Source organism: Tubulanus polymorphus, chromosome 2 (genome assembly GCF_964204645.1).
Source record: "Tubulanus polymorphus chromosome 2, tnTubPoly1.2, whole genome shotgun sequence".
Taxonomy (NCBI): Eukaryota; Metazoa; Nemertea; class Palaeonemertea; order Tubulaniformes; family Tubulanidae; genus Tubulanus; species Tubulanus polymorphus.
Genome location: NC_134026.1, coordinates 18,546,338 through 18,572,913, shown reverse-complemented (window position 1 = coordinate 18,572,913; position 26,576 = coordinate 18,546,338). Strand labels below are relative to the sequence as shown.

The 26,576-nt window shown below is 40.2% G+C and overlaps 1 protein-coding gene across 1 annotated transcript in view; it reads right to left on the bottom strand.

The window, feature by feature from the left end:
• Positions 1-21,875, bottom strand: part of LOC141898988 (uncharacterized) — a 34,943-nt gene extending 13,068 nt beyond the window's left edge. The window contains exon 1 of the mRNA XM_074785137.1: positions 21,455-21,875. Coding sequence (XP_074641238.1) covers positions 21,455-21,875 — 421 coding nt within the window. The remainder of the gene's footprint in view (positions 1-21,454) is intronic.
• Positions 21,876-26,576: the final 4,701 nt, after the last annotated feature.

Genomic DNA, 26,576 nt, shown 5'->3' with positions numbered 1-26,576 from the left:
GTGAGTCCAGCATACGGATAGGAGTGTGTTATATACTTGTATTTAGTAAATACCTTGTGGATTTGACAATGATCGGTATGTACTGTAGAAATATAGAGTATTGATGGTATTGATATAGAGGTTGAGGCCTGCGGCCGAATAAAGTAATATATTCTTTTATTTTGATACCTCGTCGACATGACAGCTTTTCTCTGCTATATCTCTTCGGCGTGTTTCGTTTAGGCCTACGACTCCCTGGTACACTTATGATTTATCTTAGTAAATACACGGTTAATTTGATAAAGAAAAATAGGTATTGCTAAACTAACTGCTTGAGGCCCGTGGCCAAATCACTGGTAGTAATAAATTAATTTGTACTCGATTTGATTCTCATGATGAGGAGAAACTCGCAGCTGATCCCCGGAACGACGATGTAGTGACACTCGTCGATTCGTGGATGTTTACGGCTGGACAGTGCTTTCAAAATCTAAAGTAGTAAATTTCCTGTATATCGGTAATATGATTTGATGAGGAAAATGGGCTATTGTTAAAATTAGTTTTTAAAAACCGCGACAGAATGTGCAATCTTTGGGTAATAAATTTGTTAATTTATGCTTGAATTGATAATCGACGTGACAAGAAACGTGCGATAGATTTCGGAAAGACGACTTAGAAAAACGGCCCGACAGTGCTTTTGTAACGTTGATTCTTCAATATTCGCACGGAGTATTTGTAGAGCGAAGTGAGCTGAATGATATCAGACAGATTGTATCGGCAACAGCGGTAATGTAAAAAAGTCTATGTACTTTTGACAAAAAAGTGTGGAAAAAAAAAAATAATAATAATAATAATAATAATAAGAAACACGCGAATCTCAATAGGGTTTTCTGTGATGTAACAGAAAACCCTAATAATCACGCGAATTTCAATAGGGTTTTCTGTGAAGAAACAGAAAACCCTAAATATCGGATTCCATTGTAAATATGGAGAAATTCATTGACCCAGAAACAGGCAAGGTTGGTAAAGTGCTGTCTCTTGACAGTACGAAAGTTAACCCCGGTCAGACTGTTTACGTTGACTGTATGTCACATTCAACACCTGTAAAGAGTAACTATCCAGCGTTGATAGACTCCTGTTCAGATGGAAGCGACCTACCGGGTGGCTTACAAGTAGAGAGTAGACAAGTCACTGCATGAAGAAAGAAAAAACGAGTTAAGGTCCCTGTCACTAATTACTCAGCCAAAGTGATTACCATACCCCTGAGTGTAACATCGCCGATGTATTTTTACCTCAATGGATACGTCCAATCGGGCACAAGGGTGGTAAGGAGAAAGACGTAGGTTTGAGTGGACATAATTTTTCAGTACATGAACCAACTAGTTCAGATAAGACGACTGAGACTATATTTGAGAACTGCGAGTTGGTGCAGTGTTGTATCAGAAAGAGAATGGTTCTAACCGACCGGAAGCTTTTGCGAGTCGATCACTCTCCAAAAGTGAAAAGAACAATCCGGCACACAAACTTGAGTTCTTGGCCCTACATTGGGCGGTAACCCATAAGTTCCACGTCTACTTATATGGATCAAAAAACATCAAGGTGGTGACTGACAATAACCCACTGACCTATGTTCAAACAACAGCCAAGTTGGATGCAACTGGCCATGCAACTGGCTGGCTGACTTAGCCATGTACGATTTTAATGTGGAGTATAGGGCAGGCTCACAGAATCAGGATGCAGATGGGCTATCCAGGCGACCACAGTCTGGTCGAAGATAGTAACACGGATCCGGACCGTCCATGTTAAGTCGGGTGAAACCATCGGCAGAAACGATGTCCAGTGCCCCAGGATTGGCCATTGTCGATGCAATTTTGGCTAAGGGCACGTCCCCCACAATACATTGCCTACCTGCCAATGGGCAGGTGTTAGACGATGTCGTAGATTTGGAGACTGAATTTTCCGAAATAAAATCCTTGACATCACAGGAGCTTATGGATGCACAGCAGTCGGATCCCGACATTAAAAAATTGATCGATCTTTTGCATGACTCGAATGGACCACCTAAGCCCAGACAGAGGCGAGCAGAAAATCTGCGGGTGAAGACACTTCTGAGAAACTTTGGGAGTTTCTATTTTGATGATGGTGTTTTATATAAAACATCAGTAGTGTCGGGTAAGCGAGTTGGACGATTAGTGGTTCCCGATAAATTGTTGAAAACTGCCATGAAGGGACTTCATGATGACATGGGCCATCTGAGTGCGGTTAGAACAATGTCCCTTGCTGTTGATCGATTTTATTGGCCAAATATGAATCAGTACATCGAAAATTACTGTGCCACCTGTGAGAACTGCATCCTACTAAAGGCAAAAGATCCAAGTGCTGCTCCTATGCTTGGTCTTTATTCAGCTGGACCTATGGATCTTGTATGCATAGATTTCCTTTCAATCGAGCCAGACCAGTCTGGTCGAGAAAATGTTTTGGTCATCACTCACCACTACACCAGATTTCCTCGTGCAGTGGTGACTAAGAACCAGACGACTAAGAGTGTAGCTGAGACTCTTGGAAAAAATTCTTCTTGGATTTTAGTTTCCCTAGAAGGCTTCATTCAGACAGAGGTGCTTGTTTCACTAGTAAGCTCTGTGTCCAGCTCAAGAAGATAGCAGGCATTAAAAACTCTCTATCTAGACCGTGGCACCCGCCAAGTAATGGCCAATGTGAGAGAATGAACCGGACACTCTTAGGCATGTTAGGAACTTTAGAAGAATCGAAGAAAGACAACTGGTCAAAGTATGTCGATGTACTTAACACATGTATAAAATTGTACGAGACATGATGCAACTGGGTTTTCACCATTCGAACTGATGTTTGGTTGACAACCTAGGTTGGCAGTTGATAGGATTTTTGATCTAGGTCATACGGGAAAGGATGAGCCTTACCCAAAATATGTGGAAGACCTCCGACAAAAGCTTGACGACTCATACAAACTAGCTCAAGAGAAGGCCTTGGTGAATGCTGGATATAACCAGGCACGGTACAAATCAGCATGTGAAACCTTGGAGAAATGATTACTCCAAGGTGAAACGTAGCGCTCTTGAGATAGGTGACAGAGTATTGATCAGAAATGTAGGTTTAAAAGGCAAACATAAGCTAGCTAATAGATAGTGTCCTGAAGTTCATATTGTGAAGAAAGTTAGGTGAGGTGGTGTATGGTGTGCGATCAGAGTTTGGAATTGGGGCCGAAAGGATATTCAATCGTAATCTTTTGTTGCCTCACCGATCTGGATCAACAACTCTTGCTGACCGTCAAGGAGGGTGACATGGATAAATTTATAACTGACGCTGACGACTACCTAACCGACATCAAAGAGAATTTCAGGATCCTACAAAGACAAATTGACAGAAGGTTCGCAGCAGACCAACAAAATACCAGCTTGATCTCAGATCAGTCTACATGCAGTGACCGTAACTCACTCACCATTGATAAATTATCAGATGAAGTTAACGCATGCAATCCTTATGTGAAGGACTTTAAATGTGCACGAGACGTGATATTTACCCATAGTGAAGATTTGAGTATAATAATAGAAGAGAACAGGATGCCTTTTCACTAGGGCTTCAATTCGCCATTGACGACCGACCGAGCCTGGCCGCTAGTTCTTTGCCAAAAACTCAAAAGCAGGCCGCAGCGAAACAAATTCCTTCACTGGCCCGAAGACAATATGACCTAGTCGAACTGAAAGTGCATGAATCTCAGAATGATGGGCCGAGAACAGCAAGATAACAGTCTTTTTTGACAAATACGCAAATGACCCCGCGTAAAAGAGGTTCAAATGGAGCCTTCATTAACTTCTTCAAAATTACTGACGGTTCGCATGGTGGAACTATCCTCGATACCCAAGGCCAGAAAACAAAAAACCTTGCAACTAGCTGCTGGGATATCCGATGATCCGTTGTTACATGTGGCCACCTAGAAGCACGCAATGTTTGGAAAATCGCGGAGCGGTAACCTTTAATAGTTTTAACCCTTTGGAACCAGCTCTCGCAAATTTGCGAGAGAACGAAATGACGCCGAATGGACTGATCTCGCAAATTTGCGAGAGGTCGACGTTTCGCCTTGTAACCGCTATAGCACAATGAAAGTTTTAAATTTAGTAACGACAAGCAGTATGCGCCTTTGGACCTCTCCAATGAAGTCATTTCGGTACACAAACTCATAGCGTATAATTAAAAATTCTCGAGAAATTCGCGTTGAATCGGCAGGTGGCGGTTTCGTAGATTTGACAACCAGGAAACAGACGTGTGTCTTTCGCATTGTTTATTTTGCTAAACATGCCTCGGAAATTTCTGACAGATGAAGAAATCCTCGAACTGATTGCCGACGAAGGCTCAGAAGATGAGGATGTCGGATAAGGGCCAGATTCTGATGATGATTACATAGAATCAGATAACGAATCGAGCCATTCTCATGATGAATCACAGGCCCAAGGCCTTGATGATGATGATGGGAGTGATATTTCAGGTAATCCAAATTATTTTAGTCAATCTGAACATTCAAATGATGATAATAATAATACTAATAATAATTTCATTTATGATTATTCAGATTCTGCTGATGAGGACCAACCCCCTCAACAGCTGGTCCAACCAGCCAGATCGACAGCTTCTGAGCCACATGCAAGTCCGAGCAGGCCAGGTAGAGTTCAAACACGGGTAGGAGAAGCGAGGTTGTGTAGACCTAGAACACGCGGTCCTAGACGTGCCATAACACCTGGTCCTAGAGGTGTCATTGCCAGCCCACTGCCTGTTAATAATATAAACGGACCCAGAGGAGGTTGGGCTATCCGTGAAAGGGCCCGTGGAGGAGGCAGGGGCAGAGGGCGTCGTGCTGCTGCCCCGGTAGTTGTTGAGTCGAGTTCCAGATCTAAACAGGACTGAAGATGATGGGCATCATATTGTTCCTGATTGGCTTCCAGACTATAATTGTGTTGCACCTGGCATGTTTAAATTCGACACTACTGAAAAAATGCCTATTGACTTTTTCCGGCACGCATTTCCGGATTTCCCGAAACAAATCGTTATTATCGTCAGTGTGTAGACTCAAACCTAGTAAAGGAATCTACTATTGAAGCCTGGAAAGATGTGAGTCCAGAAGAGATAGGCCTAAACGCTTTTCTGTGTTGTTTCATTATTATGTCCATTACACCTAGAGCCAACTAATAACTACACTGGTCAACAGACCCACTTATCGAAATGAAAGGTTTCCGTAATATTATGAGTCGTGATCGCTTTCTCATGATTCTATGATTCCTGCACGTAGTTGACAATGAGCATATGATACCGCGAGGCCAGCAAGGTTATGATCCTGCTTATAAAATCCAAGCTTTCGTAGAAAAACTGGTTGCAGCATGGCAAGACGCTTTTTACATGGAGCGCAATATCTCAGTTGATGAGGCTATGGTTGCCTTCAAGGGCAGAACAATACTAAAACAATACTAACGAAATAAGCCAACACAACAAAATGGGGACTGAAAGGATGGGTACTTGCTAGTTCATCATCCAGTTTTGTTCATGAATGGAATTTATATCGAGGTGCAAGAGAGGAGCGAACTGTAAATCTGGGGCCGAGTGTAGTTATTCAGCTCAGTCAAAATGTAGAAACTGGTCAGCGTATATTTTGTGACAATTTTTTCACTAGTGCTGCATTAGTTTCACAACTGAAGCATCGTAATATTGGATTTTGTGGCACTGTGAAATCGAATAGGCAAGGAAATCCTATCATGCTCGCAAAGTTCAAGAAATCAACAAGAAAACCTGTACTGGAAGCACTATCGCCATTGTTTATGTTGCATAATACAGACGATTTCCTTGCTATTGGCTGGTTCGAGAAAAGGCCTGGGTGCATGTTATCTAGCATCAGTAATTCAGGCGTTACTCGAAAAAGAATATGGGGACGTGACAGTGAAGACGGTTATCGTGAAATTCGTAAACCGAATGTGGTTGAGGACTACAACAGAAACATGGGTGGTGTGGATAAGTCTGATCAGTATAACTCGTATTATGCAATTATGCACAGAAGCATGAAATGGTGGAAAAAATTTTTCTCCATTTGCTTATAACAGCAACATCAAATGCGTATATTATGTACAAGTCAACAAATCCAGAAAAATGTTTGACAAACCAAGATTTTCATCTAAAGATTTGCCATCAGTTACTTGTAAATTACCAACGTGGGTCGCATACTCCAGGTCGTCGCGTCATGAATGTTGATTTGCCATTCAGGCTGAGTGAGCGTCATTTTATTGAAAAGATAGCTGGTAGACCTGACTGTGTAGTTTGCACACTCTGAGACGACAACAAATATATTCACCGGCGACAATTGCACTTTCAGTGCAAATCATGTATGCCGCACATTCCGTTGTGCGTCACGCTGTGTTTCGAGATATATTTGAACAACAACAACAACTACAGCAGCAGTAAGGTAGGACAACCTTATACAAATTAATTAATTTGATATGGAAAGTTACAGGCATGAACAATATGAAAGTTTTTCAGAACAATATGAAAGTTTTCAGAACTCGCGTACATGATGAAAACGTGTGAACATTAACCTTCTGTTGAATAAATTTTTTACCTTTACGGTATTTATTTCAATTATTTCTAAACATAAAACAGTTATGAATACCTCATGTGCTTTTCTAGAAAAAAAATTATGAATTCTAGCGAAATTTGTCAAAAAATGCGCATTTTAATTGAAAAACAGGCTTTTTACCCCTAAAAAATTTTGATAATTACTAAATGCTATATATCAAAAGAAAGCTTGAAATGAGTACTACTAACCTACCATTTACAGTGAAGCTCTAACTCCACTGGTTTATGAGTTTCAAGGCTTGGTAAATACTTGTTTCCTTTGTTTTACCCAAAATTAATTCAGTCCTGCTCAGTGTATTGTTGTAAAATAATCCAGGTTCCAAAGGGTTAATTAGTTTTTAGTTGTAACTCTTTTATTCCTTTTATTCTACCCCTAAGTAAGAATAGTTTGTCAATCTGGACAAGACTGTATATATCTCATTATTTCGTCACAACATTAGCATTACTGAACTCGTTATATTCAGCACATCACCATGGCTTTGCCATCCACAAAAAACGAAAAATTTACTCGAATCAATGGAGTAACATGTCAAATTTCTTGGTATTGTCTAAAACAACAGGAGATCAGCAAAATACAGTGAATTTGACGATAGAACCTCCGACGCTTTCATCTTCGACGAATGAATCTTCAGCTGCTCCGGAAATGACAATTTTAGTTCCAGTGGTGGTCAAAAACCGTAAAAATTTGGTCAAAACGTCTGCGGTTGTTAAGTGGAAACTTGATTATATTGGATATTCCGCAAACCGCAAATTTGTTGAGAGAATTTGGTGTGATTTTTAGGAGGGAGCTCAATCCAAATTGAATGTCAGTCAGAAACAATTGTTGGCTAGTAATGGTAACTACATTGAGGGAACCTCCATCGTGAAAAAAAAAACAATGCAGTTAAACACGAGAAGAGTGCCGGTCACCAAAAGCAATCACGGCAAAAAAAGAGGCAGAGGATACAACGAGATTAAGTGAACGAACAATCGTCAAATCAATCACGAACATAGATGCAATCGCATTCGAGCGTCAAAAAAAAAAATTAATTAAACTTGCGTACACTGTGGCATATTTGGAATTTCCGTTCACATCATTCGAACCACTTATCCAACAAGTACATAAATTTGGTGTCGAAGTCGGCATTAGCTATCGGAATAATAAACAATGTCGGAATTTTTTGACGCCTTATAAAACGTTACCATTATGAAACCTAAACAATGTTAACCATTCAGCGTCATTTTACAAACGACAGCCGTAAATCGATGTGCAAAACGTCACAGGTCTATGTGTACACAAATAAGCTATCTGGCAAAATATTATTGACATAGATGTAGAATGGCTTCCTGTGATTATATAATGACCTATATTTGAACGTCGAAATGTTATATTGCATTGAATATCATTAGAAGACGTATTGTAATAGTAAAGGATGTATGATTATATCAGAAGCGGCAGGCATAAATAGAAATGATAAGTAAATCGGATTATTCGGTTAAATGGCGGATGTATACACGATTTGGAAGTCTGATATAAAAGTCAGACCCTGACGTGTGCATGCCGGTGGAATGACGAAGCTATATACGATGTGTGTAGGGCCGGCGTGAATTTCATCAGCGGCTACAAGCGGTCAATATGAAAATGTGTAAACATATAATTTCAATATTCAAACGTTTTAGAAAATATGTTTGATATTAGGAGTATGCAGGTTTCGTGAGATAAGCAATTTATAATAGCATAGCTATCATATACGGCTCCGCGTCCTCTGATGGCATGTGTATTAGGTGACAATTCAATTCAATTCTTTATTGATCCTTATTACATTGAAATTTCTGGATAAAATTCCCAAATTCAATAAATACAAATTTTAAAATAAATTAATACAACATACATGACACACGGGTAATTCATACAGAACAACATAAGCATGTTATTTTAAATGACAATGTCTACTTCAACCCACCCAGACTCAAGACTCTAGGATATCGAGTGACAGCCAAACCCGTGGCCTGGGCCGGCTGGCTAGGCCACACGATATGCTCGAAGTCATGATGAAGCAGACATCAGAAGAGCTCGTTCTTCAACCATGGAGGCAATGAAGTTGCAGACCAGCTTAGAGGCATAAGTAAATGAAGTCGGTCGCAAGTTCGCGATCAATTATTGAGAATTTTCAATAAAAAAATTTAAACCACTACTAGAGTCGAAGACCCGCTGTATCATCTACCCAATCGCAAAATCTCATCATTCCCCAAATTTCTTAAAACTTCGATTTCAAATTTGCAATTCCACATTAGCTTAGCCCAGAAATTATACATTTTTTTCGCAGGCGTCAAATAATTTTCTAAAATTAATTTTCTTGTTTCTTTTAATGTAGAATTTAATTTTCAAATAAAGATTTACAGTATAGAATTCACTGAGGTACAGTAATAGTACATTATTAGCAAATTCATATGTATATAAAAGACATACTAGAAATATTGGCTACAAATGATTATTAACAAAACTCAAAATATAAACTAAGGTTATGATCGAGATAATAGTTATAATAAGTATAAATAATAAAAACAATACATATAATAATAATGAGTAGAAAATACAGCTAATAAATAAACATGCAAACTAAAATGGGTATGGGTAATTAGAGCTGGTAAAACTTGCTGTAAGCGTTAATATTTCTATATTAGTTACAAAACAATGTCAGAATTTCATATCTGAAAAGGCAAATATTTGAAGGAGGAAAACATCAAAAAGCCTATCGTTGAAACAGCAACTGCTGCAACAAATTAATTTACTTTATTTCATAATTTCGTTTCTTTATGTCTATTTCAGTTTTTGTCATGTGAAATATGCAAGTACTATTCATGATGCAATTATGAGTAAATGTGCAGAACTTAACTTGGATACAAATAGTTTAGTTTCCATTGCAGCTAATGGAGCAGCTGTCAATTTTGGATGTAGAAATGGCATAATAACCAAAGTACAGGCTGACCATCCATGGGTTATTGGTATTCACTGTGTAGCTCATAAGCTTGAAATGGCTTTGAAAGATGCTTTCTTCAAATCAACATACTTCTCAAAAGTAAGTATTTTACTATGTAGCTCAGCCACCGGTACTTTATTTGATAGAAAAAATCAGTAAAATTTCTTTTTGTTATGATTTACTTGCAGGTTATTGATGAAATGTTGATGCGAATGAATTATTTCAACAAAAATTCAGCAAAGCGATTGCGTGAACTGAAGGACCTAGGGACCGTACAAGGCTTGACAGTTTTAAAACCGCCCAAGTCATCCGGGACAAGATGGAATGATCACAAAGTCACGGCGTCAAAGCCATGTTACGTAATCTAAGCGTCAAAATCGATCACATGAATGACATGGCCTCAGGAGAACGATCGGATATCAAATCAGATGATGTGGCTAAGGTCAAGGGGTATTTGAAGCACATAGCTTCAGAAATGTTCAAACTGTACTGTGGCGTGTATCTGGATATAGCAACAAAACTCTCTGTTCTTTCAATATCAATGCAAAGTAACGAGAAATCGATATCGTGTGTGCGAATAGAAATTGATATATTGATTAGTGAAATAGAATCGTTTAATGTCACTGATGGTGATCATCTCGCATGTCTTTATCAACAGAATCCGCAAATCAAAGAAAACACAGGCAAATAAAAGAAAACATAGAGCTGGTCAATAATCTTGAAATTGACAGGCGGAAAATCGTAGACTCGATTGTAAGAAAAGCAGATTTGCTAATTTTATGGATGAAGATGAGCTACTGCAAGCAACGATCATTGTAGACCAGCAAATTGGCCGTGTGATTAAGAGATGCAATAAGCATATAAACTCACAGGATCTAAAATGGAAGCAGTGTGTCAAAACTAAAGATAAACAGACCAAGCAAAAAAACATCAAGGGGTACCGTGGAAACCACAGCAATTCTAAACAGTTATGCCAAGCCTGGTACGGTCCCTAACTGATCATCTCCAATTGTGATTCACCATCCTATAGACTATCTAAATATTTGGCTAAAACTCTTTCACCGGTTCTTGGCTCATTTTCGAATGCCCATTTACGCCATAACCAGGACTTATAGGAATGTTTAAAAAATGTTATTCCTGGGCATGATAAATATATATCTTTTGATGTTGCTAGCTTATTCACTTATGTTCCTTTAGAACCTACTTTGGACTTTCTTAGGAAAAAGTTACCTACTTTAGATTTTCATTTTGATATACCGGGTGATTGTCTTTTGGACTTAATTGAACTTTGTACAAAAAACTTATATTTTCAATTTGGTTCTAACTTTTTTGAACAGATTTTTGGTATGGCTATGGGTAACCCACTTTCCCCTGTTCTTGCTGGTTTATTTTTGGAACATGTCGAAAGTGAAATTCTTCCTCTTTACACTGAAAGTAGACCCAAAATTTGGCGACGTTACGTTGATGATATTCTTTTAGTTTCCCCCGATTTTAATGTGAATGGATTCTTACATTATTTGAACTCTTTATATCCTACTTTGAATTTCACTTTTGAGTGGGAAGAAAATAATTGCATCCCGTTTCTCGATGTACTCATTCATAATTTCAAAACAAATTTGAAATTCTCTGTATATAGAAAACCGACTAACGCTGAAGCTTATCTTCATTTTTTCTCATTTACTCCTTTGAACATCAAAATTGGAATAGCCCAAGGAATATTTCTTCGAGCTCTACGTATTTGTGATCAAATGTTTTTAGATAAAGAAATCAAACATATAAGAACTGCTCTCAAGAAACTAGCCTATCCAGACAAAATTTTGAACAAAGCTTATTTCAAAGCCCGAATTTCTCACTTTGGACGTAATGACCTGACCACAAAACGCAGAGCTCAAAAGAATATTATAATCCCGTATTTACCTACTTTGGAACGCTTTAAATCCACATTAAGCACCATCGACACTAGATTAGTCTTTCAGTATAATTACAAACTCACTAATGTTTTAACCAAAAATAAACCCAACAGTGAGCTAATTGAGTCCGGGGTCTATAAGATACCATGTAAAGACTGTAATATAATGTACATCGGCGAAACGGGACGTAATCTCAGTCAGGGTATTAAAGAACACAAAATAGATATCCGCAACCAAAAGCCTGAGAGTGGAATAGCGAATCATGTCTTTACAACCAATCACCAATTTGACTTTCAGTATTCGAAACTAATTTATCCTTGTAAAGATATTCATAAGAGACACATAGTGGAATCAGCCCTTATATGTAAACTTTCGAAATCCAATTTACTACATCAATTCTTTATTAGATTTGGGTTAATGTCACTATGTGTCACTCTGTTATCGCCACCCTCTTCAGTCCACTTCACTTAGTTACATAATTTGTTTTTACTCTGAACTGTTTAGAATTGCTGTGGTTTCCACGGTACCCCTTGATGTTTTATTGCTTGGTCTGTTTATCTTTAGTTTTGACACACTGCTTCTATTTTAGATCCTGTGAGTTTATATGCTTTGTTACTTGTTTTTCTGGTCATTCCACCTGATGATGGCTGTTAGTCAACAGCTGAAACGTTGTGGTTTCATTATAATAAATTTGATCGTATAATTTCAAATTCGAAGTGTGGGATTTCTTCATTTATCTACAGTTTACACGGATTATAGTGTTTATTCGACAAATTCCTAGCCTTGTATTCGAATGTATATAATGTATCCTAGTATCTCACAGAAATATACAAATATTCTCCGGTTGATAAGAATGATATCGACTATACCGCTTTTCCGTAACAAAGTGTAATCTGGAAGACTGGCGGCATTGCCTTGCCCCTGAAATCATGGAATCGTTAGTACGAATTTTGGCCAAGAGTTCCCATTGAGGAATTTGATGCAACACCAGTCGTCAAACAGCGGTTGGTTTCGGGCTGTCGCGAGAGGCAGCCCAATATTCGTCCATATGGTGCGCGAAATTATAAACAGGATTTAGATTTAGACTCTCAGTCATATAATAGTGACTCTGAATGTATGTACGATTAATGTGATGTGATGACTTACTTACCAATTCAGAGTGACTGATCCATAATGTATCCCTTACTGTAAATACATGTAATATATATATATGTGTCACAATTTTTGCCATGGGCTTTTAAGATTACGGAGGCAAATTGGGATTCTAAAAAGCTGATGGTCTTTGGTAAAATGCTCAACCCAGAGCATTTTGAAATGTTTTTGCTACAGGTCTGATTTTCCCAACTTCAAGGCCTGGGCCACGATAATATCATCGGCAATCGCAAATGTTCCCTCAAGCCCCTCTAGAGCCACGCGCAACAAGCGACCGGCATGAGCCATGCAGTTGCTGGTTTTTACTAGATTTTCGATGTGCGCGTGGTACTCGCTCAATAGAGACTAGTTGTTTCCAGTCATTTTATCGATGTACGCTAAGCTTAACACAACACTTAAGAATGAGGGTTTATAAAAAGGGCCTACATTTTCATGCTAGAAATAATAAAAAAACATTCAAAATTCAGTCACCAACACTTTTTAGCAATCAGTGTAAAATGGTAATAAAAGTAAGGGTTTATTCAGACTACAGGGCTTGTAAAAATGATAATCTGTTAATCCATTGTCAACAATGTATGACATTTGATTAACAGATAATCATTTTTACACTTTTATAATCTTTGTACAGGGATGGTAGCCCATCCATTAGGCCTATAAAAGCATACCACCAATTAGGTACCGGTAGGCCTCTACTGAAACTCTGATACCAGCCCCAGGGCTGATCGAGGCTGATCAAAAGGGGGGATTCACTTCATAGGCTTTTACAAGGGTAGGCCTGCTTTACTACTTGTGGAGAACGTACCGGCATTTTGAAAAATCAGGCACATTTTTATGCAATTTTTGTGCATATAATTGCTTTAAGAAGTACTGGGGATTTTCGTCATAGATCAATGTCGGGTGGAATTTTTCACACGTGATTTTCAAAAGGGCACTTGGTCAGAAAAGAGCCGGGGGAACCCCCGTTCCGTCCTGGAGCCCCTGCTGTGATTCAGACAGCAGTCTCAGTAAAAATAAATTTGCTGAGGAAGGCATGAAATAGTCCCAAAAATCCCACAAATAGATTACTGCCTAATGTCTATTTCAACCTGACTTGAGAGCATTCCGGGTGGCTTGAACTCAATGAACGGTCTAACCCAGGAGGTATGTGGTCCTCATTTCAGAAACTAACCAACAGGCAGAAGTAAGGCGTGGTCTTACCCCTCCTGGATGGCCAGGGTAACCCTATCTTCAAAGAAGATAACAAATGTGCACTCCTACAGGACACCTTCTTTAAAGAAAGCGCTGAGTCCAAATGGTATGACGATTTATTAAAGCAGGAAATTTAAGCTCAAGTCAAACTACAATCACGCTCTAATGCCTCTGAGCAAACTCAATCAATCCTGAACGATGAAATATCCATAAGTGAGCTTGACACGGCAATCAATCTTCTCAAGGAAAAGAAGGCCCCTGGACCTGACGGTGTCACCCCCGAGATGCTCATCAACTCGGGTCCTATTTTTAGGGCAGCCCTTCTAGAGATTTTCAACATGTCATGGTCCAGCGGCTCAGTCCCACACCAATGGAAGATCGCAAGGGCAAATTTCATCAGAAAACCGGGCAAACCTACCTACTACTCCCCGAACTCTTACAGACCGATTAGTTTAACTAGTGCTGTCGTCAAACTTCTGGAAAGAATAATCCTACACCGTCTGTACACACACGTCTCCTAGACCCAGAACAAGAGGGTTTCAGGAAGCACCACTCCACTACTTTCGATACCATGCGTTTATGTCAAGACATCAAATATGCCTTCCACGCAGGGCAGGTGACAGTGGCTGTCTTCCTGGACTTACGACTCTGTGTGGCGTGACGGTCTACTCTTCAAAATTTGGATAGCTGACTTCCTTCGTGACAGGAAGGTGGTGTGCGGAGTCAACGAGTATGAAGGTCATCCAATCGAATCAACGGTCGGTCTCCCGCGAGGGAGCGTGCTAGCTCCCTTGCTATTCAACCTGTACGTAAGGGACATGCTTGATGGGGTAGACTCGGAAAAATTTAAATTCGCTGGTGACAGCAGCATGTGGCTTTCCGGAAATGACCTATCGTCGGTCATCTCAACCATTTCCGGAGATATCGAGCTTGTCAAGAACTGGTGCTGGAAATGGAGAGCTTCCCTTAGCCTACCAAAATCGGAATTTGCCATTTTCTCTCCGAAGAGTCTAAGTGTCATTCCCCAAATCAGTATTGATGGAGTGAACATTCCCCACAACAGTAAACCTCGCTCGCTTGGAATCTACTTTGACAAACAGCTGTCCTTTTCACACCACATCGAAATAACTGCAGCAAGGCAAACAGGGCCCTCAAAGCCATTAGAGAGGTCAGATCAATTGCAGACGCCTCCACCTCAGTCCTTCTAAGCCTTTATAAAGCAATGGTAAGACCGATTATGGAATATGGGCGCTCTACATGGTCAAACGTTCCAATTCACCAACTCAAGCCCCTTTTAAACGTTCAGAAAAAAGCACTTGCTCTGTGTCTGGGTGTCCCAGCGACAGCCAACCTGGATGTCATGGAAGTAGCATCAGGGATTCTTCCCCTTGACCTCTGTTTCCCCCAGCTGCTCATTAATGATATGGCTAAAATCCACGCTAAGGCCTACTCAGATCCCATGAAAAGCCAACTATCTAGCTGTATAGCCTGCCAGGTGTATCTATCTCCAATGAGCCATGGCTTGGCTCTCACACATCAGTTATTGCGTCAAGAAAAAATGCGTCGCAAATATTCAACCTGAACCGGATTTCGTACCTGGTGTGCTACATCACACTCTGCCCAAACCTGGCTATTGGATGGCTCTCAGCTCCTCCAAGTCAAGAGACTCAAACCATGTAACGCTGGCTAGAGACATTATACGCCAACTTACTGAGGTCAACAGAGCAGACACGACCCTGGCGTTCACAGATGGCTCCTGGCTACCAAATCCTGGCCCTTGCGGAGCGTGATGAGATGACGTCAGAGGTTGGCAACACAAACCCGGAAGTAAATGAAAATTACATGCAATGCGTTTGTTTCTCTGCGTTATTTTTTCGAGTTTACGATGGTTAAAAAATGTGTCGTGTACGGGTGTTCTAACACACATAAGGATGGTGTATCTTTACACAAATTTCCGCATCCAGGAAGAAAGCCACTAAATATTTTGATGGATATATGAAAGCGGTGGGTACTGGAGTGTGTAATGGGTAGTGTAGTGTGATCTGTGTGCATTTTGGTGGCCAGCACACAGATCACATTGTTCATTGGGGTTTAGTCTAGGACTCGCGAGATTTTCAACAACACGGAAGTAACGTGTAATAAATGATGACTTGAATTGCATGACTACCTACCACCCCTCATTATTGTTGGAAAACTAAACGTTCCGCACTGACTAAAAATTAGTAATAATAATCAATAACATTTTAGAAATGACCAGAATTTTAACTTAGGTTCTACCTCATTTTTTATTTTACAATTGCGATTGGTATAATTTTTTTTTAAACGGCCGTTAAGGCGTTGAGTGATTATTCTTTGATTTGCAAGGATTCAAGTACTGGTACTATTAATGTTATTATTGATTAGGGGCCGTGCATAAAGTACGTACGTCCGTAGGGGGGGTGGGGTGTTCTTAAAATCCGTACAAAAGCGTACAAGGGGAGGGGAGGGGTCAGCTAAAAACGTACATACTTTCCAAGGGGGGAGGGTTAATATTAATAGTACGTACTTTGTGCACGAAACATATCTCTGTGGGTAAACCTGTCTTCCTTTAATGTATAGCAAACACTGCCTTAATTGCGAAACCGGTCTCCCTGGGTTTGTTGCATTCAATATATTATATTTGGATCTCGGGAATTCCCCACTTTCAGTCTTTCATTTCGTCGCCATGAAAGATCGTTGATCAACGTCAGCAGGAACTCTGTTGAATCAGGGTGGATTTTGCCTTCTTTAAACCATTATTCCTGAAAATTCTGTTTTACTGGGGGGGGGGGGGGGGGGGGTTACCCCTATAAGTATGTACGCAAGGGGGGTTATAAAAAAACGTACGATGAGCGTACAAGGGGGGAGGGGGGGTTAAAAATACCCGGAAGTCAAGCGTACATACTTTATGCACGGCCCCTTACTTTCTGTCTCAGACATTAAATTCACTCCTGAGCTGTCCATCGTCTGATGAAAACAGCAATGAAAATGAAATGTCATTTGCAGAAAACCACGACTCGATAAGACTCCCACCTAAGTTCTCTATCAGTAAAATACCAGTGACAGAAGAATACATGGTCACAGAGGAGGAAATCAGAAGTTGGCCACACCTTGAAGGCATCAGCCCACCAGCCAAGATCCGAAAACCAGTCGTTGTTGAAGCAATGTTCCCGACGCGTTCCTGCCAGTCCAATCGATCACCGGCCCCAGCGGCGGACCTTAAGCGGTCAATACTAAACTCGGCTGGATCACCTGGGGAATCGTCAGAAAAACACGTCAGTCCATGGATCAGGCTCACATGATGAGTTCGATATCGGCTAACCAGCAGTTGCGCGAAATCGATAGTCGCCTGAAAGAAATGTTCAATCACGACTTTCCAGAAAGAATAATTGAAGACAAGAAGCAGTGGTCGCAAGAGGACAAAGCCTTTATGGATAAGATAAGTGGCAAAGTCGAGCTAGTGAACGGCCATTATGAGATACCTCTGCTTCTGAAGGACGTGAAGTTGCCGTGCAACAAGTCGATGGCCATGATTCGTTTGAATAGCCTAAAGAGAAGGCTTTACGCTGACACGAAGTTCCGAGAGGATTACATGACTTTCATGCAGTCAGTTATCGAAAAAGGATAAATCGTGCCTGATTGCGAATTAAACAAAGAGACAGACGTTTGGTACCTACCGCACCACGGGGTGTATCACCCAAAGAAGAACAAGATAAGAATGGTTTTCGATTGCACGGCGAAGTACCATGGAGTTTCTCTAAATGTTGCACTCATGCAGTGACCTGATTTGACTAATGCCCTCGTCGGTGTTCTCCACAGATTCAGGCAAAATCGAGTAGCAGTCACAGCGGACATCAAGGCAATATTCCACCAAGTCTTAGTGCCTAAAGAAGACGCAGATTATCTTAGGTGCCTGTGGTGGAAAGACGGAGACCTCAATTCTGAACCCACCTGTTACCGCATGAAAGTACACCTTTTCGGCAGTGTCTCATCGTCTACATGCGCTAATCTAGCCTTAAGTCGTACCGCCGAGAATGGAGACGTCGAAAGAAGACCCGAAGCTGTTGAAGGAATTAAGCGTTCGTTCTACGTAGATGACTGCCAGAAGTCTCTCAATACCGAAGAAGCCATCCGCAACCTGGGAGACATTATATACATATGTCAGGAAGGCGGTTTCCACCTTCACAAAATAATAAGTAATAGTCGCGTCGTCATGAAATCGTTCTCACACGAAGAATGGTCACCAAGCGTCAATTTAGACTTGGACAATAATCGACTGCCAACAGAGCGCGCCCTAGGCGTCACCTGGGACGTCGAAAACGACAGCCTTACATTTAACATTAGCTTGGATCGAAACAAACCTGCCACTCGTCGGGGTATTTTGTCAGTCGTTAGTTCGGTTTACGACTCCTTAGGGCTAGTGTCGCCGTATATTCTACCAGCCAAAATCCTGCTGCAAGAATTGTGCAGAGACAGCATCGGATGGGACGAAGCCATCACCCGAGACAAACAAAGGCGATTCGAAGCCTGGGCCGACGGAATTACCCCCCTTGGAACTAGTCTCAATTCCACGATGCCTCGCCCCTCAACGATCAGATGCGCTAAAGTACCAACTTCACCGACGCAAGTAAAACTGAGTATGGCGTTGTTTGTTATTCGCGAGTGGCTGACCCGTCCGGCAACGTCACGTGTAGCTTGGTAATCTCGAAATCTAGGGTTGCGCCTCTGAAGAAGACAACCATACCACGCATGGAGCTCACTGCACGCATGGAGCTCACTGCACGCATGGAGCTCACCGTTGCAGTTTGCCTGCACAGTATGGTAGCCAGAGAACTAGATATTGAGTTCGACGAAGTCTTTTACTGGACCGAGAGCAAGAGTGTCCTAAGATATATCGCAAACGATACGGCAAGATACCAAACATTCGTGGCCAACCGAGTAAACGTTATAAGAGACGGCAGTCAAGTTTCTCAGTGGCGATACATCGACACAAAGCTCAATCCAGCAAACTTCGTCTCAAAAGGTTTGCAACCAAGCAAGTCCCCAGTAAAGGATGAGATCTGGTTTAACGGACCAGAATTCCTTATCAAAGACCAATCGGATTGGCCGCTCAACATCGTGGATCGAAGTCTAGTCGACAGTAGTGAATTAAAAAGACCCGTCGCTGCTACTTCGGTCGTTCGTATTACGCAGCCTATTGATAAGCTCATTTACCATTACTCCGATTGGTGGCGTCTGAAGCATGGTTCCTACTGTTTGCGAAAAGACTCCGTAAGTCGGCCGAGGAAAGAAAACTTGGCCTGACGAAACCCGCCGGAGCGACAACCGCGTTCCTAAATCGATCCGTCATAGAGGAGGCAGAGCTGCTCCTAGTAAAGCATTCGCAGCGGAAGACCTTCAGCTCCGAGCACGAGCAGCTGAAAACCGATGCACGGGTGAAACGAGCTAGCCAGCTGCAAGTTCTCGACGTATACCTGAACGATGACGTGATTCGGGTCGGTGGTCGTCTTGAACGCGCAATAGTGCCTTTCGACCAGAAACACCAAATTGTATTATCAAAAACCTCCCGCATATCGTTGCTCATATTGGAAAAATGCGCACAGAGCTGTAGGGCACATGGGCAAGAATTATATCCTGCGATATGTGAGGCAAAGGTTCTGGATTACTCATTGCGCCGGTCTAATCAAATCGATAATAGCAAAGTGCGTCAATTGCCGGAAATATCGTGGCGATAAGGTCGAATAAAAGATGGCCGACTAACCGAAAGAGCGTTTAGCGGCCGACAAACCACCGTTCTCAAACACCGGCGTGGATTACTTCGGCCCCTTTGATGTAAAAGCTGGGCGCAACGTTGCGAAGCGCTATGGCGTCGTTTTTACGTGTATGGCCAGCAGGGCTGTTCACCTGGAAGTAGCGAATTCGTTAGATACGGATTCATGTATCATCGCTATAAGGCGTTTTATAGCTAGGCGTGGGGCAATTGAAAAAATGCGGTCTCATAACGGCACCAACCTAGTCGGTGCCAGTGCCGACATGAAGCGTGCGTTGGAGAGTCTGGATAAGATATCACAGTTTTGCCTCGAAAAGCATTTCGAGTGGAGTTTCAACCCTCCGCTAGCCTCACATTTCGGCGGCATCTAGGAAAGATTGATCAGATTGGTACGCAAAATTCTGTTCCACTTGTTGCGCGGGCAATCGAAAGCCCTGAACAGTTTTTTGCGAAGCGGAGTCGATACTCAACAATCGTCCGCTGTACGACCTGGACATGAACAACCCTAACGATCCGAGACCCATCACTCCAAATCATCTTCTGCTCATGAATCTGAAATCTGATTTCCCGACCGGCGTCTTCTCGAAAGAAGATTGGTATGCGAAGCGTAGGTGGCGTCAGGTTCAATACTTGGCATCGTTGTTCTGGAAAAGATGGTGTGAAGAATATATTGCGCTGCTTCAAGTTCGGTCAAAATGACTTTGCGCGATCGTACCTGGCATTTAATCTGTTATTTTAACTATGTTGGTGCAATAACTCGCATTTTAGGACAATCGATTTGCTCTAGGCTACCTATTAAAACAAGTGCACTGTTTTTTTAAATTTTTTATACATGTAGTCTATATTGTATTTTAGTAGTTATGTAATGATCGAGTTTAGTATAATCGATGCAAGGTTTCTACCCCCTTTAGGGAGGTTTTTTAGTGTTTGAGTTGCGTTCATATGGTTGTGTTTAGTGAAATAAGTCATTATATGCTGTATGTTTGGAGTCGTCGAAGCATTTGACCGGTTATGTAAGGATGTCATAGGGCCTTGCCCTATTGGGGGGCTGGTGTGTTGCGGCAAATACTTCCCTTGTTTTAGTGTTTGGCCTGGGTGGTGGTGTGGCGCCACCTGGTGTGCGGGAGTGGTGAGGTTTTTTGCTTCGTGGCAATTTGGATCAATTGTTTCTTTTAGTTTTTAGTGTACATCTTTTAGAAGTTTTTAGATGGTCATATGTTTTGGTAAGACGTTTTACGACTCACATATATTATCTTTAACATTTGCAATTTTTTCTGAGTAGTTATATTTCGTACTAAGCGTTTGAGTTTGCCTTTAGAGCCTTTCTTAAAGTTTTGATTTTGATTTTTAGTGCCTTATGATGTCCATAGATGGCAGCACCTAATGCAATCTTTAGTAAATGCTTTATTTTTGTTTGACTTGCAGTCAATCGTGACGTTTCATTTTAAAGAAGAATAAACTACGCATTGCAAACGAAGACAAGTGATTTTAGTGGATTGATTCATTTGCACGAGGAACAACAGGTATGTTTTCATGCCTACGTACCAAACTTCAGAATTTGGAAGGCATGGTGACAAATTGTTAAACTTTCAAATCATGGAGCCTCTTTTCTCTCAGGAACCCCTCTCAATGCAGATTTTTGGATATCCTTCAATACAGTTTAAAGTGGATTAAAAAACCATATTTTAGGTCAGCTGCCAATGCATTCTGTTCCTAATAAGACTTCTATTAGGTAGGCCTATGTACTACCAAAACTGACTGAGCTAGGCCACCGGGAATGCTCTCAAGTCAGTCAGGTTGAAATAGACATTAAATCTTAGTGTATTACTTACCGGTAGGCCTACCACTTTTTTTGGCATCGCCTGTCTTATAGCAATAACTTGCTATCTTGTTTTCTGTAATATATTTCACAAGTTGGTCAATTTCAGGTTGTGTTTCCGAGTCATAATGACCAGAATCCTTCACCCTTTTTAAAGCTTCAATCCCAGGCCGAAAAAGAGAGTTGAAAAACATTCCAAATGACACACGGGTGTTATTATCATCAGCACTACCACTAGCAGCAAGCGAAAACGATCTGTCCTTTATATTGGCTATATCAATAACAGATGAATTACAAGTAGAAAAGGTGCAGCAACTATCACACACTTTTTGAAATTTTCGATATAATAGTTTCATAGGTTCAGTTGGCAGGAGAATATCCACAAAGATCTGAATTACTTGTTTTACTTCGTCACTGATTGGAACGGGCGCCATACTGATACGTATCCACAATTCAATTCAATACTTTATTGTGCCAAACTGTACGCACGAGATATAATACCGGTATAAGTCGTTTTATTGCGCGATAAAACGAGAAAAAGTCGTTTTAATGCGCGATAATACGAACTTTTTCGTTTTATTGCCGCATTAAAACGAAAAATTGAGAAAACGGCATTTGTACTTTGTAACGAAATCATTTTCATTGCGTTAATTTTTCGTTTTATCGCGCCATTTTTCGTTTTAACGTGGCAATAAAACGAAAAAGTTCGTTTTTTCGCGGATTAAAGCGACTTTTTCTCGTTTTAACGCGGTAATTTTCGTTTTATCGCGCTATTTTTCGTCCTAACGTGGCAACAACAACAGGGGCGGATCTACTGTAGGGTGTCCCTGGGGTTCGGACCCAGCCCTAAAAAATCAAGTGTCCCCCTAAGAGTAGGGCCAAAATTTTTTGGGTGACCTTTTCCCGTAGAATGGCCCTGAAAAAAATTTTTAGAGAAAAATCGACTCATTCGTTTTATCAAAGTCGGTAGTGTGTAGTCCGACACCCTATGTCATTGAACTGCCCTTCATTAACAAACATCGATAATGGCGACTGTAAAAACATAAACATAGATTTGTTTTATTTAAAAATGTATAAAAATTCGGGTGTCACACCAAACCTAAGACTCATAAACAAAACGTAAGACCCGACTCTAATTCATTTTCTGTGTAGGCTACTTAGGCCGAGATATTTGGGGGTCTTAGCTGTTTATGGGTCTTAGGTTTAGTATATCATATATAGGTTTTATTAAACCTACGACCCCCTTTTACATATCTAACGAGATCATTCAATTTTTATGATCCGAAAATGAAATTCATGGTTAAGTGGCCATGAGGCATGTAGGCCTACGCTCTACCGGCAATTGGTGGGCCGTGCCCATCAAAGAAAGACGAATGGAAACTCGGCTGGAGGTTTCAAGACGCCCCATCCCATGTGAACAAATGGGACGCCAGCTTGAACAGTAGGGCCTAATTGGTACGGTGCCATCACGAGAGCTTCTGTGAACAGTTCTTTTTGTGTCAAGACAATCACATATTACGAGACAGTTAAGTACACGTTGCCAAAGGAACAATATTGCATCTTGAAAAAAGGGGTATCATGTCCAATAGGTGAGAATATTTACAAATTCGGACTAAGGTGCCGCTTAGTTCAAAGTTATTTAGTAACATATCATTCATAAACTATTTCATAGGTTTTGAGGCATCGTCAGCAAATGGAAAGATGCTGCAGTGAGCAGCCGCAACAACATCGGAGGCATCTTACCCGATGGAAAGTATAATACGAGTTCATCAGATCAGTTACTGCTGTCGAATCGACGGATTGTTTTACCATACAAGCATCCTTTCTATCTACTCGCGTGAGACTTTGATTAAAGTATTGTATTCAGAACAGTTGGATTTTAAGGAAATTCATTATTCAATGGATTTACCGCATGCAAGCATTGAGTTTGCCTGAACTGAAAATCGATCCACTATTGCCCTTAAGAAAATAAAACCCATGAAACTTAGGAAGCTACCAATGCCTAGATCAATACGTAGGTCAACCAATATGATAGTTTTTAAAAAACGTCTAGTTCTGTGACAGCAATAACTATTTTTATGATACACTGTTATGTACTTCAAATTAGAATTCAGATTCTTTATATCCTACTTTGAACTTCACTTTTGAGTGGGAAGAAAATAATTGCATCCCGTTTCTCGATGTACTCATTCATAATTTCAAAACAAATTTGAAATTCTCTGTATATAGGAAACCGACTAATGCTGAAGCTTATCTTCATTTTTTCTCATTTACTCATTTGAACATCAAAATTGGAATAGCCCAAGGATTATTTCTTCGAGCTCTACGTATATTTGTGATCAAATGTTTTTAGATAAAGAAATCAAACATATAAGAACTGCTCTCAAGAAACTAGCCTATCCAGACAAAATTTTGAACAAAGCTTATTTCAAAGCCCGAATTTCTCACTTTGGACGTAATGACCTGACCACAAAACGCAGAGCTCAAAAGAATATTATAATCCCGTATTTACCTACTTTGGAACGCTTTAAATCCACACTAAGCACCATCGACACTAGATTAGTCTTTCAGTATAATAACAAACTCACTGATGTTTTAACCAAAAATAAACCCAACAGTGAGCTAATTGAGTCCGGGGTCTATAAGATACCATGTAAAGATTATAATATGATGTACATCGGCGAAACGGGACGTAATCTTAGCCAGCGTATTAAAGAACACAAAATAGATATCCGAAACCAAAAGCCTGAGAGTGGAATAGCAAATCATGTCTTTACAACCAATCACCAATTTGACTTTCAGAATTCGAAACTTATTTATCCTTGTAAATTAAGATATTTATAAGAGACACATAGTGGAATCAGCCCTTACATGTAAACTTTCGAAATCCAATTTATCTACTAATTTAAATACTGGTTTTTCTCCACATAACCAATTATTATCCAGACACATCAATTCTTTATTAGATTTGGGTTAATGTCACTATGTGTCACTCAGTTATCGCCACCCTCTTCAGTCCACTTCACTTAGTTACATAATTTGTTTTTACTCTGAACTGTTTAGAATTTCTGTGGTCCACGGTACCCCTTGATGTTTTATTGCTTGGTCTGTTTATCTTTAGTTTTGACACACTGCTTCTATTTTAGATCCTGTGAGTTTATATGCTTTGTTACTTGTTTTTCTGGTCATTCCACCTGATGATGGCTGTTAGTCAACAGCCGAAACGTTGTGGTTTCATTATAATAAATTTGATCGTATAATTTTAAATTCGAAGTGTGGGATTTCTTCATTTATCTACAGTATACACGGATTATAGTGTTTATTCGACAACTAACATGATTCCCACGGATTTATATTTCGCCTTTTTCCTCGTGACGTACCCGTATTTGATAACTTGTTAACGGAACACAAGTTCTTGGATACGGACTAAATTTTGAAATTGAAATTGAAATTGAAATTTATTTACACTCATCACCTCAACGAGAGGTATACAGAGGGACATCAAGAAGTATTTACAATTGTATAACATAACGTAAAATATAGAATAATCAATAAAATTTGACAAAATTTTGTTCTAAAATGACGACGAGGGTTGATAAGTTTCACAATCGTTTTACAAAAAATTCCTAATCTTCTAGATTTGTTGTTACACCTACTTAATAGGGTTCCAAATTTAGATAAGTTTAAAGAGATGGGGCCGTTCCAAACTAGTTGTCTATACTCGTCTAAAATTGAACATTCTGCAAATAGATGATACTCGTCGAAGATAATGATATTATGACATAAAGAGCAAGAACGAAGGCAATCGGGTAAATCAGAAAGTCTACAGTTTATTGAATCCATACAGAGATTTGATGTTCTGAAAAAACAAATAGGAAGAGCTAAATCGGCTGGCAAGTTTAGATACGTTTCAAAACAAAATTCTTTTTTGGCAAGTTTATAAAAGCAACACCTTTTTTCATGATGCAGTTCGTTCCAAAAGTAATTAATGTACGCAGTTTTGAGGACACCTTGCACAGTTCTTTTAATAAAACTTTCCGACACATTTAGTTGATTGAACGCGTGAAGGAGATTGCATTGGGAAATAATACCTTAAACTTTTAAAAACCACGGTGATTGTAAATACCCTTTCTCAGTAAGTTCAGCTAAAATCATATAAAAAATAACATTCCATTTGTTCTTCGTAATTTCGTTTTTCATTTTAGCCCAATAACAAACCATACGACAGTGGATAGACACTGACACCGGGAGCTCACCGACTTCACCTAATACCATAACTGATGGAGTAGAATTTTTCATCTTTAATAGACATTTGTAAAATTTGGTTTGCGCTGCATCAATCTCATCTAAGTCTTCAAACCCCCAGACTTCACAACCGTACGTTATAACTGGCACGACCAAATACGTAAGTGTATAAGTGTTGGGACAGACAAACTTTTCTACCTTGCCGTAACAAAGAAAACATCGCTTTTCTTCCTTTGTTTGCCGCCCACTTAATATGGGCTTTAAAACTACCGTTTGAAGAAAAAAGTACACCCAAGTAACAATATTCGGGCACTGTATCAACTGTCTGATTACATAATTTAAATAATGGTTCTGGGTTTCTCTTTCTTCCGCGACTGAATACCATAATGTTGCATTTCTTGACATTTATTGATAGTTTAAAATCAATACAATACTGAGACATGGCATCGAGACCTAATTGTAGTTGCTCTTTCGACTCCGCTAATATAATGGTGTAATCAGCATACAGGAGTAGAAACATTTTGATTTTATGACCCAACCCCCTCACAAACTCTGAGGTAGATAGTAAGTGTAAGTTATCTAATCCTAGAAAACCGTGGTCTTGCAAATATTTCTCAAGATCTTGTAAGAAGATTGCAAAGAGGAAAGTTGCTTTACCGCACCAGAAACGACACCTATTGGATTTTGTACGCCAACTCGAATACCAGAATTGCAACAGCATCAATTACGGTTTCATATACATGAACCTAGAATCTATTTCAGACCAACTAAAGATTCAGTACAATGAATTTTTCCCGCGCCGGTTTAGATCTGCCCTCAGTGAACTTCGGAGAATTAAAACCATCCGCATCTCTAAATCAGACAAAGGAGGAAAAATTGTGCTCATGGAC